Source organism: Ostrinia nubilalis, chromosome 5 (genome assembly GCF_963855985.1).
Source record: "Ostrinia nubilalis chromosome 5, ilOstNubi1.1, whole genome shotgun sequence".
Classification (NCBI taxonomy): Eukaryota; Metazoa; Arthropoda; class Insecta; order Lepidoptera; family Crambidae; genus Ostrinia; species Ostrinia nubilalis.
In genome coordinates this window covers 6,031,908-6,049,228 of record NC_087092.1, presented here as the reverse complement: position 1 = coordinate 6,049,228, position 17,321 = coordinate 6,031,908, and the positions used below count along the sequence as shown (strand labels likewise).

Here is a 17,321-nt window from a genome sequence, read left to right as displayed (position 1 = left end):
CACATCAAGAGGAAATCAAAAGAAATATAAACAATGACTTGAACCAATTCCGAGCAGGTCAGTTAGTCAAATACCAGTTACATTGGATAAAAATGGGAGCACCAAAAATAATTCTGAAATTAATTCAAGGGTATCGCATACCATTCCTTCAAAAGCCTCCGCTTGTTTATCCAAGTATGACGAAAAGTCCATTCGAAACACCTGTGTCAGTAGAAATGTCAGACATCATAAACAAAATGAAAACACAGGGCATTTTAAAAGTAGTGCATCGCACACCAAGTTTTGTTTCTCCTCTCTTCCTTGTACCGAAACCAGACGGATCTGCTCGGCCAATTTTCAATCTCAATGCTCTAAATCAATATGTGATAACCGAACCATTCCGGTTGATAAACATGTACCGCATTCCAAATCTTCTTCAGCCAAGGGACTGGATGTGCAAAGTCGATTTATCTCAAGCTTACTTCCATCTGAAAATAGCCAACGCTCACAGGCGGTTCCTACGCATCATATACAACCAAGAATTGTTAGAAATGACGTGTCTCCCATTCGGCTTAAGCACAGCTCCCAAAACCTTTTCCATTTTGACCAATTGGATTGCCCAAGTACTAAGAGACCGCTGGAATATAAGAATTGTAGTTTATTTAGACGACTTCCTAATAGTACATCAAAATGCAAATACATTACGCACTCATGTAAAACTTGTGGTACAAACATTACAAAATCTGGGATGGCAAGTAAACTTCGAGAAATCTGTACTTTGTCCCCAACAGAATATAACTTATCTAGGAATTGTGTGGCAAACCTGGGACAATCTAAAATCCTTGCCAGAGACAAAGACCACCAACATAATCAAAAAATCGAATCAGATTCTCTCTCAAAGAGAGGTGTCTCTAAAAGAACTACAAAGCCTAATAGGATTACTAAATTTTGCAAGCTTTGTAATTCCAAGGGGTCGACTCCACTATCGTCAACTTCTAATGTTCATGAACTCATTACCAGATCTTCCATCGATCAAGTATCAACTACCAGAAAGTACCTTACACGAGTTAACCTGGTGGATTCAGAATTGTCACTCGTCAACACCGCTGCATTACCCTCCACCAACGACGTTTTTGGCCACAGATGCATCGAATCTAGCTTGGGGAGCGCAGATAAACAATGTGGCCCTGTCAGGAAATTGGTCTCAAGAGGAACTAATACTCCATTCCAATCAAAAAGAGATGCTGGCCATATTATATGCACTTCAGAGTCAAATTCATTCACTAAGTTGCACGTCGATCCTCATTCAATGCGACAACAGAACAGCAGTAGCCCATCTACGGAGGGAAGGCGGGACGAAATCAGTGGCACTATTAGAAATAACGTACAAAATTTTGAATTTATTAGACAAACACCAAGTACACTTCGATATACATCATATCCCAGGCAAATACAACAGCCATGCAGACCATCTGTCACGTCACCGACAACCACCGGAGTGGCATCTTCTCCCAGGTTGCTTGGAAAGAGTGTTTTCCAAATGGGGGATTCCAATGATAGACCTGTTCGCGTCAGCCACGGCTCATGTAGTCCACAATTATGTGTCCCGAGACCTGAAAGACCCTCAAGCCCTGTTTCACGACGCCTTCAGCAATCTATGGCACTACCCTCTGGCTTGGGTATTTCCACCTCCATTCCTGATCCCCAAAGTCCTGATGCACTTGAATCAGTCGACAGGAATATTTCTAATGGTAGTTCCACGGTGGGAGAAGGTTTTCTGGCGCGCAGACCTGAAAACCAGAGCACTTGCACCACCACTAACCCTGAAACACCTGCAGAAATATCTAGTGGACACGACAACGGGTCTCCCACCACCACAAGTCGAGAACATCGTCCTCGAAGTTTGGAAATGTGGGGGTGGAGCGAGGCCACAAAAACATGGAACAACGACCAATTACTATTACTAAGAAATTCGTGGCGTAAATCTACTTTAAAAACCTACGAAGTGGCTTGGAAACGTTGGCTTAATTGGTCCAAAAACAAAAAGATTGACCCGAAAAATCCCACAGGTTCTCAGTTGGCGCAATTTTTGTCAGATTTATATTTGGTTTATAATTTATCTTATAATACTATTCTTTTGCACAAATCTGTAGTTTCCACATTATGTGATGCTGAAAAGTCGAGTCATTTAAGCTCACATGTTCTTGTGAAACATATATTAAAGTCTATTGCTCTTGTCAAACCAAAATGTGCTAAACCACCAATTTGGAATGTCGATGAATTAATCAATTTCTTAAAAATCTATAATTTGAATGAAAATAATACTTTCCAAATATCGCGTCATGCCGCAATATTACTACTGCTTTGCTCAGGTCGTCGCATACACGATTTGACTTTACTTCAAATTGATCCTAACCATTGCATCAGATCTGACGAAAGTATCACCTTCTGGCCTCTATTCGGATCGAAAACCGACTGTACTAATTATAGACAATCAGGTTGGAAACTTCTTTCTAATAAAAATAATCGTAGGCTTGATCCAGTATTTTGGTTAAATAAGACTATAACATTGTTACACGAAAGACGTGATACTGCCAAAACATTCAATCTTTTTGTTACACTGAGAGGTCAAGCTAAACCCGCTTCGCGCACAATAATAGCAGGCTGGGTAAAATCCCTGTTCAAAGAAGCCGAAATTACAGCTACACCAGGAAGTGTCCGGTCTGCTGTAGCTTCTAAAAGCTGGTTAGAGAATCACCCACTTGACGAAATTTTGACCCGTGGAAATTGGCGATCAGCTAATACCTTTAAACAGTTTTATAAACGTGAGGTAATTAAAAATATTAATACAAAAAATATTACTCGATTATTTGATCCTATCGATTAGAGTATTTAATATAAATGTACTTATTATACATAATAATAAGGTAATAAAACAAATTAGTGGAGTAAAAAGGTTTATTTATTTAAACACTATAATTGTATTGTATCAAAATATTATGACATTGATTAAAAAATGTTTTCTTTTTTAAAAAACGCTGTGTTATTATTTTACCCTAATCATAGTCACATTGGCGTAGGTACACAATTTATTTATTGTTGTAATAAATCAGTGGCGATCACCAGGCGATAACAAACAGGTCTCAATATAAAGCTTCCAGTGACGGTCAAGTAATTTAATAGCAGCGTTTTACCTGAAATAAAACGCATATTAAAATACTTACCTCACTGGAAGCTTTCACTTTAATTCCTGCCTGGTGAAATTGAGCCAATGAGGAAATTATGGCGCGCTCAACCAAAGATAACAAAAAGTGAGCGCCCATCCACCAGGTGTCGCCACTGGACCGGATATTGACTACGGAAATTCATAGAAATTCGACAGGAAACGGAAATGCTATCTCAATATAAAGCTTCCAGTGAGGTAAGTATTTTAATATGCGTTTTATTTCAGGTAAAACGCTGCTATTTTATTCCTTAGTTGCCTTTTACGACATCCTCGTGAAGAGTAGAGTAGGTCCCATTTTCGTTCGATTCAGCCAAATGATGTCCACTACTTGATAAAGCCCTCCCCCAAGGTCCTACTTTACTCTGTTCATCACACGGCCATTTATTCAAAGAAAGAAAGAAAGAAACATTTATTGCCATGGACATCACAAAAGACAAAAGATGTAAATAAAAAAAGCAAATAAGACAGAGGTGACATAAAACACACAATGGATGAGAAAGTAAACTGAGCAGTGCCACCCTGTCGCACAGCGATGTCCATCGCAATGGGACCCCACTCAGCATATGCCGTGGCCCCCTGTGAGAAAGGCCACGACACTGGTTTTCAGTGTGCCCCATGCCGAGTGGGAGTCACGGACACTAACCTATACTGCATAAAATATACTGATAAAATACAGGGTGGAAACGATAAGTGATCTCACTCGATTATTTCTAAACCATACAAGATATCGAAAAACTGGTTCCTGATCCTGAAAGTGCTTTACGAGCTCTTCCAAACGGCACCAATAACAGGTTACAGAATAAACTGGATCTATCCGAAAATTCAATGTTTCCGGCTTCCATACATTTGGTACAGCCTCATAATATTAAAAACTACAGAAGGTATCGTAAAACTGGTTACTGATCCTAAAAGTGCTTCACGAGCTCTATCCAACGGTATCAATATTAAGTTACAGAATAAACTGGATCTATCCAAAAATCCAATGTTTCCATCCCCCATACATTTAGTACTACCACAGTCATGGCACTCATCTCTTGATACTTGATACAACACTTTATAGCAAGTAAAGCCTAAAACTATTTTTTTCCTTGAATAATTTTAAATAAAAATGCAATTTACGAGTTTTTTTTAGGTTCATTATTTAATTTTAAAAAATTACACTTAATATTGTGTGGTTGGCATACATTTAGTATGGAAGCTGGAAACATTGAATTTTCAGATACTTCCAGTTTATTCTGTAACCTGTTATTGGTACCGTTTGAAAGAGTTCGTAAAGCACTTTCAGGGTCAGTAACCAGTTTTTCGATATCTTGTATGGTTTAGAAATTATCGAGTGAGATCACTTATCGTTTCCACCCTGTATATTGATCTTTAATCATATAAATGAAAAATATTGCATACTCTTACTTTATATTACTGTATTTATTTCAGGAATTACTAAGCGCAATCCGCGAAGAGCTGTTGTGGGCGAAGCGTGTGCCCTGTGAGCGCTTGGAGGCGCCCTACGAGGCGTACCGGCTTGACTACACGCAGTTCAAGACGCTGTTCACTGCGTTGTCGCCTTGGGCTAAAGGCGATAGGGCTGAGGCGATCACTGCTAGGATGTTCAAGGTGGGTTATGATACGATTCTTACTGCTTACATAATAAGAACTAATATAAAGTCTTAAAGCCGAGCCGGTGACAACTGACCATTGATCTAACGAGATAATAAACGATCGATATGAATCTTTTCAAAATTTACAAGCCTTTTTTCAAAGTTTGAAGTCACCGGGCTTAGGTGATCATTGCTAGGTGGGCTATTTATGAAGTAACTGAGATGATTTTTAAATATTGAAGACAGACACGGGATTATTCCCACCTCCCGTTCCCACCGTTGCAACTCCTGTGTAGAGGATCTACAGCAGACAGACGATCTCATAAAGATTGCAAGAAGGCGCTGGATCCAGGCTGCTCCCAATCGTCTAATCTAGATATCATTGTGGGAAGCCTATGTTCAGCAGTGGACGTCCTGTGGCCGAAATGATGATGATGAAACAATCCATCCCTGGCTCTCTGCGTTGCAAATGTGGGGATGTTACAAAAACTGGTTTTTCTCTTGTGTACTTATCCACTATCAAGGTAATGCTTAAAAAGAAAAGGTTATTTGAAACCACTAAATTGTACTCTGAAGCTGATATTCTGAGCGTTAGACAACTGTACATATTACAGTGTGTACTGCGTGTCCATAAAAATATTGTTCCGGATCCAAAAATTTCTAACAAACGGTCTCAACGCTCAGTTCTTGACTATCCACGCACTCGCACGAATTTTGCATCGAAACAATTTACTGTTCAATCTATAAAAATCTACAACAAAATTAATCGTAATTTAAACATTTACACAAAATCACTTTTAGAATGTAAAACATTAGTTACGTCATATCTGAAATCTTTAACTTATGATGATACAGAAAAAATCATATCCTTTGCTAGTGCTTAATCTTAATTTTAATACATTATTACAACACACACACACACGCACACACACGCACTATTACCACAGAGAAGAGGGTACACTTCTAATACAGGTTTTTATAAACTTAAAAGAAGTTGTACCAAACCCTGTAATGATAAAACTTGTAACTTCAATAAAGGAATTTATTATTATTATTATTATGTTTGTACGCTTTGGAGCTCACGGGTCAAAAGTGGCCCGGTCCTTTATAAGGCTTGCGTGGGGATACAGATCCAACACGTAGAGGCCGTTTTAAGCGCAAAATAATCGACAAAAGTGAAAGTGGTGCACATGCTTGATCTAGTCTCTGACTATATCATGGGATGTAGCCAGAGACCATCCCCAGCCTGTGCACAGGAGCTATTGCAGTTATTGGAGAATGGACTAGGGTTATGGATGAAGGATGGATGGACTGGTTACTGGGCTATGGATGGAGACTACGGGACACCTGCCTGGTTCATAGTCTCTGACTGAAAAAATGGCAGGCGGTGACTAGCCAGCGACTAAATGGGCCCCCCCTGGCGTCATGGGTCGTATAGACCGGACTGAGGGGCAACATTGGCGTCTGCCAGCTCAGGGGTGTAGAGAGGTGTGCTGCGCTTTCTCCGAAGTTACTCGCGGCGTTATGCCCTTTAACACTTCCACCCCTGGAGCATATAGCTCTAGCGACTCCACTCTGGCCGGCCGGTTAAGGCAAGCCAGAGGTGAAAGTCCTGCAGACCCTCTCGGATTCCACTTCGGCAAGCCGAAGACGAGGGTCTTGACCGACTCTCGGGAGCACTCGGATTAACAACTGGCCCCGTGGTGTCGCTACTCACCAACAGCTCGCCACAATAATTATTACTTATTGATTGTTTACATTTTATGGTTTCGTAGTGAAGGTGAGCTGTAGGCGTTAACATTAGAAACTTTAGTTATGAAGTGTACATATATTTAAGAATATTCTGTCTGTCATCTAGCTAGATATTTTTCTTTTTTTGCAGTTAATGGACAACGATGACGACGGTTTCGTCAGCGCCCGAGGCCTCAGCCTGGCCTTAGGGCTCAGCGTCAGGGCAGACGCCCAAAGGCGTTTGCGGGCGCTATACTGCGCGCACGCTCCGCCGTTACTGTCCCATTTGGAACTCAGGCCTACTCACTTCACGGATACTGGAGAAGAGTTGGCTGCGGACGCTATATCCTTCTTTGATAGGTAATATAATAGTAGGGCCATTCTTAAAGGATGATGGGCATATTGGGCGTTAAACCAACAGAAACAAAAAGTATACTAAATTAAAGCTTAATACTAGTACTTCATTTCATAGTATGACAACAACCCTGAAATACGCGGGGATACGGAGATAGAGGTCGTTGAATATGCAAAGTTTCCATAGTATTTCACATCACATTAGGGTAATAAAAATAGTATTAGGTCAATTACATTGCTTTTATCGATCATATTGAGAGTATTTTATCATATCTTACTATCGATTCTATCGATTTAGTAAGTATGTATACCGAATTAATCATAATCGATTATTCGATTGCAATAATCGATTATATTGCTGAAAATAAGGAATTGAATTAACAATCAAATGATAGTAATGATGGTAATCAATAAAATCGATTAATCGAATTGTTAATCGATAAATCGTTTTTTGGCAATTCGATTAATAATCGATCCGTGATCGATTATGCGACAACACAACAACTTAACTGGTAGAAATCCCATTGAAACATGACTGTGTTCATGTCATTTCTCTAAATGGTAACTAGATATGGTCCTACGCTTATAATGTAGAACATGGTTTAAATAAACCATTTGTTGGCCCCACTCCTGAACTGTTGGACATAATAATGGATAAATAACCTAATGTATTTAAAATGTAAGTAGATAAGTATATTAATTAATAATATTTTTTGTTTGCGTAATAAAGCACCTATTACTATTACACATTTTGTCAATTTCCAAGCAAACCCGGGAGTTTTTGGTAGTTATTTATATGAAAATATATTTCTGATATTAAGTCCTAACAAATAATAGTAGTTACATTTCTGTTGGTTTTACGCCCAGATTCCATAGAAAAGTGCCCATCATCCTTTGTGCCAAATTATTTTAAAAAATTAAAGATTTTTTTTTAAAACTTTTTGCGATGTGTATCGAAAGTATAAACCAAAACCATACTTTTGATGTATATGGACAACCTTAAAGCCCTCGGAAAGGAAACAAAATAGCCTACGTAAACACGGCTGTGACACTGCATGACACGGATGTGACAGTTTTACATTTTTACTGTAAATAATAATATTTATGTTAAATTTATGTCATAATAGTTTAAATTGATTAACAATAAAATACACTACATTCGTTTCATCAACAAAGATGTTATTTGGTAATATGCCTACTTTTTTCTGAACATCCAAAAATTTAATTAAAATTGAGATCAAAAATACCGTCAGGTAGTTAATATATCTACTAGATAATAAAAAAATAGACTTTTTATTATTGGCACTATCTGATCATGCTTCAGATATGCTACCTACATGGTTTCGATATGATAATATGCTTAACAAATTAGTAAATCTTAAACACAGTAGGTACCTAATTGAGTATCAAATGAGATTTCTGTAGGATTCACATAACAGTTGGTTTTGACAACTTAAACATGTTTCATAGTCACCGTACCACTAAAAATATGGTTAATAGCAATTCCTTTTAAAACAACTCCGACCACCTCTGCAGGGCCTTTACCGGGAGCTGTCTCAGTAAAATTTGATATTACTGCAGAAATGAGAAAGTGCAATAATTTTTCCTTCGTGGCATCTAGAAAATCATACTAGCGAAAAATAAGTACACTTACTAAAAGGCTACTCCTAAAAATTGCACAATACACAAAATAATTTAGCAGAACAACAAAAACTATTAAAATAATAAAAATAGAATGTCACAACCACGCGTTGTAATGTCACGACCATGTACTTAAATAGTTTGCGGTAGTGACACATTTTTAATACCATGGCCGTGACAATTTGGAACGTGTCCGATATATCAAAAAAACTATCTGTGAATTAGCAGATCTTGTGCAATTATCTGAAACTATACTGCATGAGGTACATAATTATGTTTTATACAATAGCGTGACATTGATACCTACCTTTAAAAACCGTACACGGGATGGACGTGTTATGGTTGTCCCTTTTTTCAAATAAATAGGAAATAATTTTTTGCGGCTCACTCACTACGTTCAGCCATTTGCAAATCTAATAAGATGACAATGTTACTGTTCTAAAAAAACTTAGCAAGGGATGTCAATATCAAAGATAGTTTTTTACCGAGTTACGCATATTTAAAGTGGCGCACGTGGTTGTGACACAAAAACTGCTCACACAATGTTTGGTGTTCAAAATCAAAAATGGTAATTATTATTGATATAAATTTTTAACCGTCTTATATAACATGTATTAATCTTGCATAATTATTGTAATATTTATCAAAATAACATAACATCTCTTCAGAAAAAAATATTGTATGTCCAAATCCGGGAATCTCACACTACACGGTCCGTGACATTTTGGACTTGTAACTTTTTTTAAATATTCTTCTAATAGTTTTATGATAAAAATGATATTGGGCCTAGTTAATAGAGGTATTTTACTAAGTAAATTAATATACAGTGCACTGATTTTCTTTAAAAACATATGCTATTCTTACATCTCACACAAAAATGCGTAAGAATAAGAATGGCCCAGTAGCATAGACTTCAAAGATAGGTAATATGGTAGTAGCCTAGGCTTCAGAGGCAGGGTGGATGTTTAAAGGCGTTTGCGGGCGCTATACTGCGCGCACGCTCCGCCGTTACTGTCCCACTTGGAACTCAGGCCTACTCACTTCTCGGATACTGGCGAGGAGTTGGCTGCGGACGCTATATCCTTCTTCGATAGGTAATATAATAGTAGCTTAGGCTTCAGAGACAGGGAAGATGATCAAAGGCGTTTGCGGGCGTTATATTGCGCGCACGCTCCGCCGTTACTGTCCCACTTGGAACTCAGGCCTACTCACTTCACGGATACTGGCGAGGAGTTGGCTGCGGACGCTATATCCTTCTTCGATAGGTATTATAATAGTAGCCTAGGCTTTAGACAGGAAAGATGATCAAAGGCGTTTGCGGGCGCTATACTGCGCGCACGCTCCGCCGTTACTGTCCCATTTGGAACTCAGGCCCACTCACTTCACCGATACTGGCGAGGAGTTGGCTGCGGACGCTATATCCTTCTTTGATAGGTGTGTATTTATATCCTAGGCTTCAAATACAGGGAAGATGATCAAAGGCGTTTGCGGGCGCTATACTGCGCGCACGCTCCGCCGTTACTCTCCCACTTGGAACTGAGGCCTACTCACTTTACCGATACTGGCGAGGAGTTGGCTGCGGACGCTATATCCTTCTTTGATAGGTAATATAGTGGTAGCCTAGACTTCAGAGACAGGGAAGATGATCAAAGGCGTTTGCGGGCGCTATACTGCGCGCACGCTCCGCCGTTACTGTCCCACTTGGAACTCAGGCCTACTCACTTCACGGATACTGGCGAGGAGTTGGCTGCGGACGCTATATCCTTCTTTGATAGGTAATATAATAGTAGCCTAGGCTTCAGACAGGGAAGATGATCAAAGGCGTTTGCGGGCGCTATACTGCGCGCACGCTCCGTTACTGTTCCACTTGAAACTCAGGCCCACTCACTTCACGGATACTTATTTGATAGATAATATAATAGTAGCCTTATAGCCTAGGTTTCAGAGACAGGGAAGATGATCAAAGGCGTTTGCGGGCGCTATCATCATGATCCAACATTACTAAACGGCCACGCCATATTTTGACTGAGGTGTAGAGTTTAGAAGCTTGGTTATTCACGAGATCTGATAACTTTTTCACAATATGATCAATACGGTCTCGTATTAGCGAGAGAATGTTTTAGTGGGACTGTGTTGTGATCAAAATACGAAAATCCAACGTCAAAATTTTTATTCAATTTGGAGCAGTATTTTTGGCACTTACGAACGTCAAAGATATTAAAAAAAGGTGACAAGAGTTAGAATATTTGCTTGTCTTCTAGCATGGATAACCCACCGAGCCCTGAACCTTCGACCGCGTCGGCCATGCACCGATCCATCAGCGAAGTCTGCGGCGCCGGCAGCCAGATGGACAAGTCAAGCGATAGTGTTTTGAGCCACTCTGGTAAGTAAACAAATTTTAAACTGTAGGTACTACAGTTCTTTAGTGTAGACACGCTAAACAGTATCAATGACACGTTCGTTATACGATGAATATTTATTCAGTTCAGTTTGCAGCATCTTAGTTCAACAGCCTATCTACAGTACAATAAAATCATAGGTCAGCCTCGTCAGCGAAAGTATTTGTTATTACAAGTTCTATTTAATATTGCTAGATCCTGTAACTAATTATTATACACTCGCGAGCAAAAATATGGAATCACCCTATTTATTCCGAGCGATCATAAGAACTAAATCTTATATCTTATATACACCGTGTTACTTTGCATTCTTGCCATATTCACAGAGATAAAAGTAGGGCACAATACCTATTATTTAAGATAAACAAGAGACTCTCATAAAGAAAGTACACTAAGATTTTAGTAAATTTGGTTTTTCAGTACAAATTGGAATACACCCATTTTGTCTCGCACGTTCTACAGGTGCAAGTGGAATAAACCTAGTGGGCGTCGCCTAGTTCTTAATAATCTGTTGTTTTATGGCTCTGGGTACCAGCCTTTTTATCCAGTCATAATAATTATTTTGAAATACTCTTCAGTTGATTTCAGATTTTCCCTTCTACTTTACGGGCTTAGGACCGTCAAAAATACGTAATAATTAGGTAGGTATTAGGGCACGGTAATACTATCTATACAGTATTCCAACTCGACCATATTTTTGAAATTAATGTCAACAGCCGCGCGTTACGTCAAGGTATGACAACATGCGATAGGGCTGCCCACCTGCAGACCCTATTTTCATTACATCTGCCTACTTATAATTTCTATCCAGTTTTGTAAATGTATTTTGTGATTGTAATTTTTTATTTTATTTTGACAAACTAAGTACTTTGAAATTTGAAATTGAAATAGGATAAAAATGGATGTTGTTTTGTGATTAGTAGATTTAATTAAAAAAATAAATTTGTGTTAAGATTTAGTAACAAATCTTATAAATCTGCGACCGTAAAATGTATGCGCCTCGACTGAGGCGTACAAAATGCTTGAATAATATACAGGGTGTTAGGTAAATGGTTTTATAAGCCGACACTAGCCCATGTTAACATTAAAATAATGGTATCGTGAAGTCAGTGATATCATCTTTTTTTACTTTCTTTTTGGTACTTGTAATTATTTTTATATAAAAAAGAGCGCTTACTGTTTAAAAAACAACACATCGTTCGTTTATTACTGTGGCACATTCGCGACACCCCCGACTTTTGCATGTCGAGCGCATACCGAGATTTGAATTTCGAAGGAAAGCTCGCGTTTCGTCCGTTTACATGAAGTTACAATACTGTATGATAGTATTACCGTGATTAGGGTTTTAATTTATTTTAACATTGTACCCTATTTTTACAAATTAATAAATTAAGTATGAAATGAAATCACCTTATTCACAATTAATTATTTATTTATAAGTTCCTACTTACAAAGTTTACGTACTGCGAAGCAAGTGTTCAAAGTGTCCTCCGTTCTGATGAAGGCACAGTCTAGCACGGCGAAGCGTAGGTTTTTCGCTTTAGTTTTCGCAACACATAAACGTTTTGTCTCACAGTTTCACTAAAACAATCCTTTCATGTAACGCGTTTACACTGTTTATCTCTTCTGCGCATACCAGTCGTTTCAAGTCACTCCAAAAATCCATTGGTGTCAGGTCCGAGGATCGTGGTGGCCAAGCTACTGGACCACTCGTCCAATCCACTGTTCACCAAACGTATTATTCGCGCACTTGGCGTCCTTATTGTGGGGGAGCACCATCCTGCTGGTAGTAGAGCATTTGGTGTAACGCTAAGGGTACGTCATCAAGCACTTCGTCTAAGACGTCTTGCAGACATTCCAAGCACCATTTTGATTAAATTATTCGTTGTGTGAATACACTTCAGACATTTTTGTATTATTTATAACGTGATTTGTGATTGATGGATTTCTCAGTTTTTTACAAGTGTCAAAAAGACATTTTAAAGACAATAGATTGCAATAGATATTTAAAAATACAATAAAAAGTAAAAAAGTCTTCATCGCCATCGCCAACAAGTGATGTGCATGCGTTACGATAATTAGTGATGTGTTTAACAGATTGTCGATAAAATAAAATACTCAAGATTAAAAAAAAAAATTTTCGGGCATTATTTTTTTACGGATTTGTGTTCAGTATCAGTAATATAGTAACCTCTGTAAATATGGCAAGAATGCAAAGTAACACCCTGTATACAAAGTGTCCCAAAATTCAAGGATAAGCCGGCGCCGCAGGATGGACATAGTTATGACTACTTTAGGAAAAATAAGGAAAAAAATCTATCTCAATTATTTTTTAAATTACACAATAAATTACGAAATTCTTCGAAAATTGACACCCCTTATGATATTTTACATTACCACGACCACCATTTTTCAAATATTTCTGTTTTTTTATTTGTATCGGCAACTTAAGTAGTGCTGCTGTTCACCTCAACTCTTAAAACCCCCAGAATCCTTGCAGTTTTTACACAAAAAATAATCAAAATATGTTATTTCCTTAAAAGTTTGAACGATTTTTACTTTCACTTCACTTTGACTCATCGTTTTGTAAAAAAAAAGTATGAACACTACTGCGGCAAGTTTTTATAAAGTTGGCGCAACTATCCAAGATTCCAAAATGGTATAATACTCTAAGAAACCTAGTCACAAAAAAGATATGCGTACCATTTTTACAAGCACTTCGCTTGTTAGTTAGTATGGGATAAATCTTGCAACTGAATTTAAAACCAGTTCTCCTCAACCGATTGAGCTGAAATTTGGTATACTTATGTAAGTACGATAAAAATGCAATATTATGGTACCATTGAGCTGAATGGAGACTGGAGGTGGCCATAGGAACTTCTAAACGAAACGGCGGAATTGCATCTAGTTTGGGTTAGTTGGATTTGTCTTTTCGAGCACTTTAGTGCTAGATGATGTCCAGGGTCCTGATGATGAAGTCAATTATAATTTTCAAACGAAGTCAAGCTCGTTTTTAAAATAGTTTTTTTTAATTACAACTTTGTTTTAAACTTTTTAGTTGTTTCTCAATCTCATGGCCCAAGTGCTCGGGAAGACAAATCCAACGAACCCAAATTCAATAAGCTTCCGCCGTTTCGTTCAGGAGTTCCTATGGCCAGCTCCTGCCACCTCTTGACTTCATCATCAAGACCCTGGACATCATCTAGCACTAAAGTGCTCGAAAAGACAAGTCCAACGAACCCAAACTAGATGCAATTCCGCCGTTTCGTTAAGAGTTCCTATGGCCACCTCCAGACTCCATCCAGCTCAATGGTACCATAATATTGCATTGTCATCGTACTTACACAAGTATACCAAATTTTAGCTCAATTGGTTAAGGAGAACTAGTTTTAAATTCAGGTGCAAAATTTATCCCATACTAACTAACAAGCAAAGTACTTGTAAAAATGGTACGCATATCTTTTTTGCGACTAGGTTTCTTAGAGTATTATACCATTTTGGAATCTTGGATAGTTGCGTCAACTTTATAAAAAACTTGCCGCAGTAGTGTTGATACTTTTTTTTTACAAAACGATGAGTCAAAGTGGATTGAAAGTAAAAATCGTTCAAAATTTTAAGGAAATAACATATTTTGATTAACTTTTGTGTAAAAACTGCAAGGATTCTGGGGGTTTTAAGAGTTAGGGTGAATAGCAGCACTACTTAAGTTGCCGATATAAATAGAAAAACAGGAATATTTAAAAAATTGTGGTCGTGGTAATGTAAAATATCATAAGGGGTGTCAATTTTCGTCGAATTTCATAATTTATTGTGTAAGTTAAAAAATAATTGAGATAGATTTTTTTCCTTATTTTTCCTAAAGTAGTCATAACTATGTCCATCCTGTGGCGTCGGCTTATCCTTGAATTTTGGGACACGTTGTATAAAAGAAAGTCGTGTTAGTTACTCCACTTATAACTCAAGAACGGCTGAACCGATTTAGCTGAAAATTGTCAGGGAGGTAGTTTAGAGCCAGGAGAAGGACATAGGATACTTTTTATCCCGTTCGAAATAAAAAAAAGTCTGCTTATTTATTGCCATTAAGGCGGAACAAAGTTCGCCGGGTCAGCTAGTGACTAATAAAAGATCAATAAAAATGGTACCATTTTAAAGGTGATATTATAAACTTTAAATTGATACCATAGATACATACAATACATAGTCATTCAGTTCTTAAGACCGCCCGGAACACAAAGGGTGATTCCATACTTTTGCTCGTAAGTATAGTTAAATACCGCTTGTTTGATAGCCGCGCAAGTCGTGATTTCGAGATCGTTGTGCGTTTAGTAATGCGCGTGTATAAAAGTAGATAATTTGGGACTGTATCAATGCCTTATCAAGGCTGAATCCCATTTGTATCTCTGCAAATGACACTCTTAAATCTGTACTAATAAGGTTGTGTCTCCTCCAGCCGGCAGCAGCGGCGACTCCCACACGGCGGAATCAGTCCGCGCGTGCGCTTTATCCGGACTACCATCTTCACTACCGTCCACGCCCGGCTCCCCGCAACCCGCGCCCGCTGCGCCGCCCCTCCCGCGGGCCCACTTCTTACAGCTACTAGCAGCCTTGCACGACCTCACGCAACAAGACCCGCCGCTGTACGAAGCTGTAGTGCTGGCTGGTAAGTTTGTTATCATTTAGAATGACCCCCCTTGGTTAGATACCCATCCCCCTTGGTTAGACAGTCACCCCCCTTAGTTAGACACCCACCCCCCTAGGTTAGACACCCACCCCCCTTAGTTAGACACTCACCCCCCTTGGTTAGACACTCACCCCCCTTGGTTAGACACCCACCCCCCTTGGTGAGACACTCATCCCCCTTGGTTAGGCACTCACCCCCTTGGTCAGACACTCACCCCCTTGGTTAGACACCCACCCCCTTTAGACACCCACCCCCCTTGGTTAGACACTCACCCCCCTTGGTTAGACACTCACCCCCCCTTGGTTAGACACTCACCCCCCTTGGTTAGACACTCACCCCCCTTGGTTAGACACTAACCCCCCTTAAGACACTCACCCCCCTTAGTTAGACACTCACCCCCCTTGGTTAGACACTCACCCCCCTTGGTTAGACACTCACCCCCCCTTGGTTAGACACCCACGCCCCCTTGGTTAGACACTCACCCCCCTTGGTTAGACACCCACCCCCCTTGGTTAGACACTCAACCCCCTTGGTTAGACACCCATCCCCTTGGTTAGACACCCACCCCCTTGGTTAGACACCCACCCCCCTTGGTTACACCCCCCCCCCCCTTGGTAAGACACTCACACCCCTTGGTTAGACACTCACCCCCCTTGGTTAGACACCCCCCCTCTACCTTCCTCATTACCGTCCACGCCGGGCTCTCCTCAACCCGCGCCCGCCGCGCCGCCCCTCCCGCGGGCCCACTTCTTACAGCTACTAGCAGCCTTGCACGACCTCACGCAGCAAGACCCGCCGCTGTACGAAGCTGTGGTGTTGGCTGGTAAGTGTTATAGTTTATAATATCCCCTCCCTGGTTAGACACTCCTCTTTCCCCCTAGTTAAGACTGCCCGCCCCTCCTCGTTAAGACTGTTTACATTATGACGTCGCTGCTGTCATCATTGCTCTCACGAGCAATGTGTTCTGTTTTTGGGCATATTGCAGCGACACCGGCCACGCCCTTAGTTTCTGGGATCTGTGGCTATCGCCCTTCGGTGAGATTGACCCCCCCCCCCCTCTACCGTCCACGCCCGGCTCCCCTCAACCCGCGCCCGCCGCGCCGCCCCTCCCGCGGGCCCACTTCTTACAGCTGCTGGCGGCGCTGCACGACCTCACGCAGCAAGACCCGCCGCTGTACGAAGCTGTAGTACTGGCTGGTAAGTTTGGTTATCGCCCTTCGGTTGGACTCGCCCCCCTTGGTAGACTGCCCCTCTCCCCTTTCGGTCAGGCTTATCCCCCATTGACTAAACTGCCGGCTCCGTCCTCTGGGGTAAACTGTCCCCCCTCCCCCGCGGTAAGACTGACCTCCCTTCCTTGCTTAGACTGCCCCCTTCCCCCTCGGGCAGACTAACCTACCCCTGTGCCAGAATGCCCCAACCTCCCTGGGCCAGAACGGCAGCTAACATTACGTCCACGCATTGTAGGCGCTATGCGATAACCAAACAGTCATCGTCCTGTTTAGAATTTACAAATTCAGTGGTGGATTTACAGATTTGTTGTTGGATCTTATTTGACTGGGCTGGCGAACATTGATAAATTCGTATCCGAAATTCGTATTTTGTGTGTGTAAAAAAATATTATGAACTAATTCTGCCGCCCTTGGCTACAGCCTACTCAGCCTGCTGGTAAATCCGCCACTTTACAAATAATCTAAAACGACTCCCAAAGCTCTATT

The 17,321-nt window shown here is 40.3% G+C and overlaps 1 protein-coding gene across 1 annotated transcript in view; it reads left to right on the top strand.

Moving 5' to 3' along the window:
- LOC135072079 (TBC1 domain family member 9) overlaps positions 1-11,664 on the top strand; it is a 32,396-nt gene extending 20,732 nt beyond the window's left edge. Inside the window, exons 14-17 of the mRNA XM_063966026.1 lie at positions 4,637-4,816; positions 6,683-6,891; positions 10,788-10,909; positions 11,642-11,664. Coding sequence (XP_063822096.1) covers positions 4,637-4,816; positions 6,683-6,891; positions 10,788-10,909; positions 11,642-11,664 — 534 coding nt within the window. The remainder of the gene's footprint in view (positions 1-4,636; positions 4,817-6,682; positions 6,892-10,787; positions 10,910-11,641) is intronic.
- Positions 11,665-17,321: the final 5,657 nt, after the last annotated feature.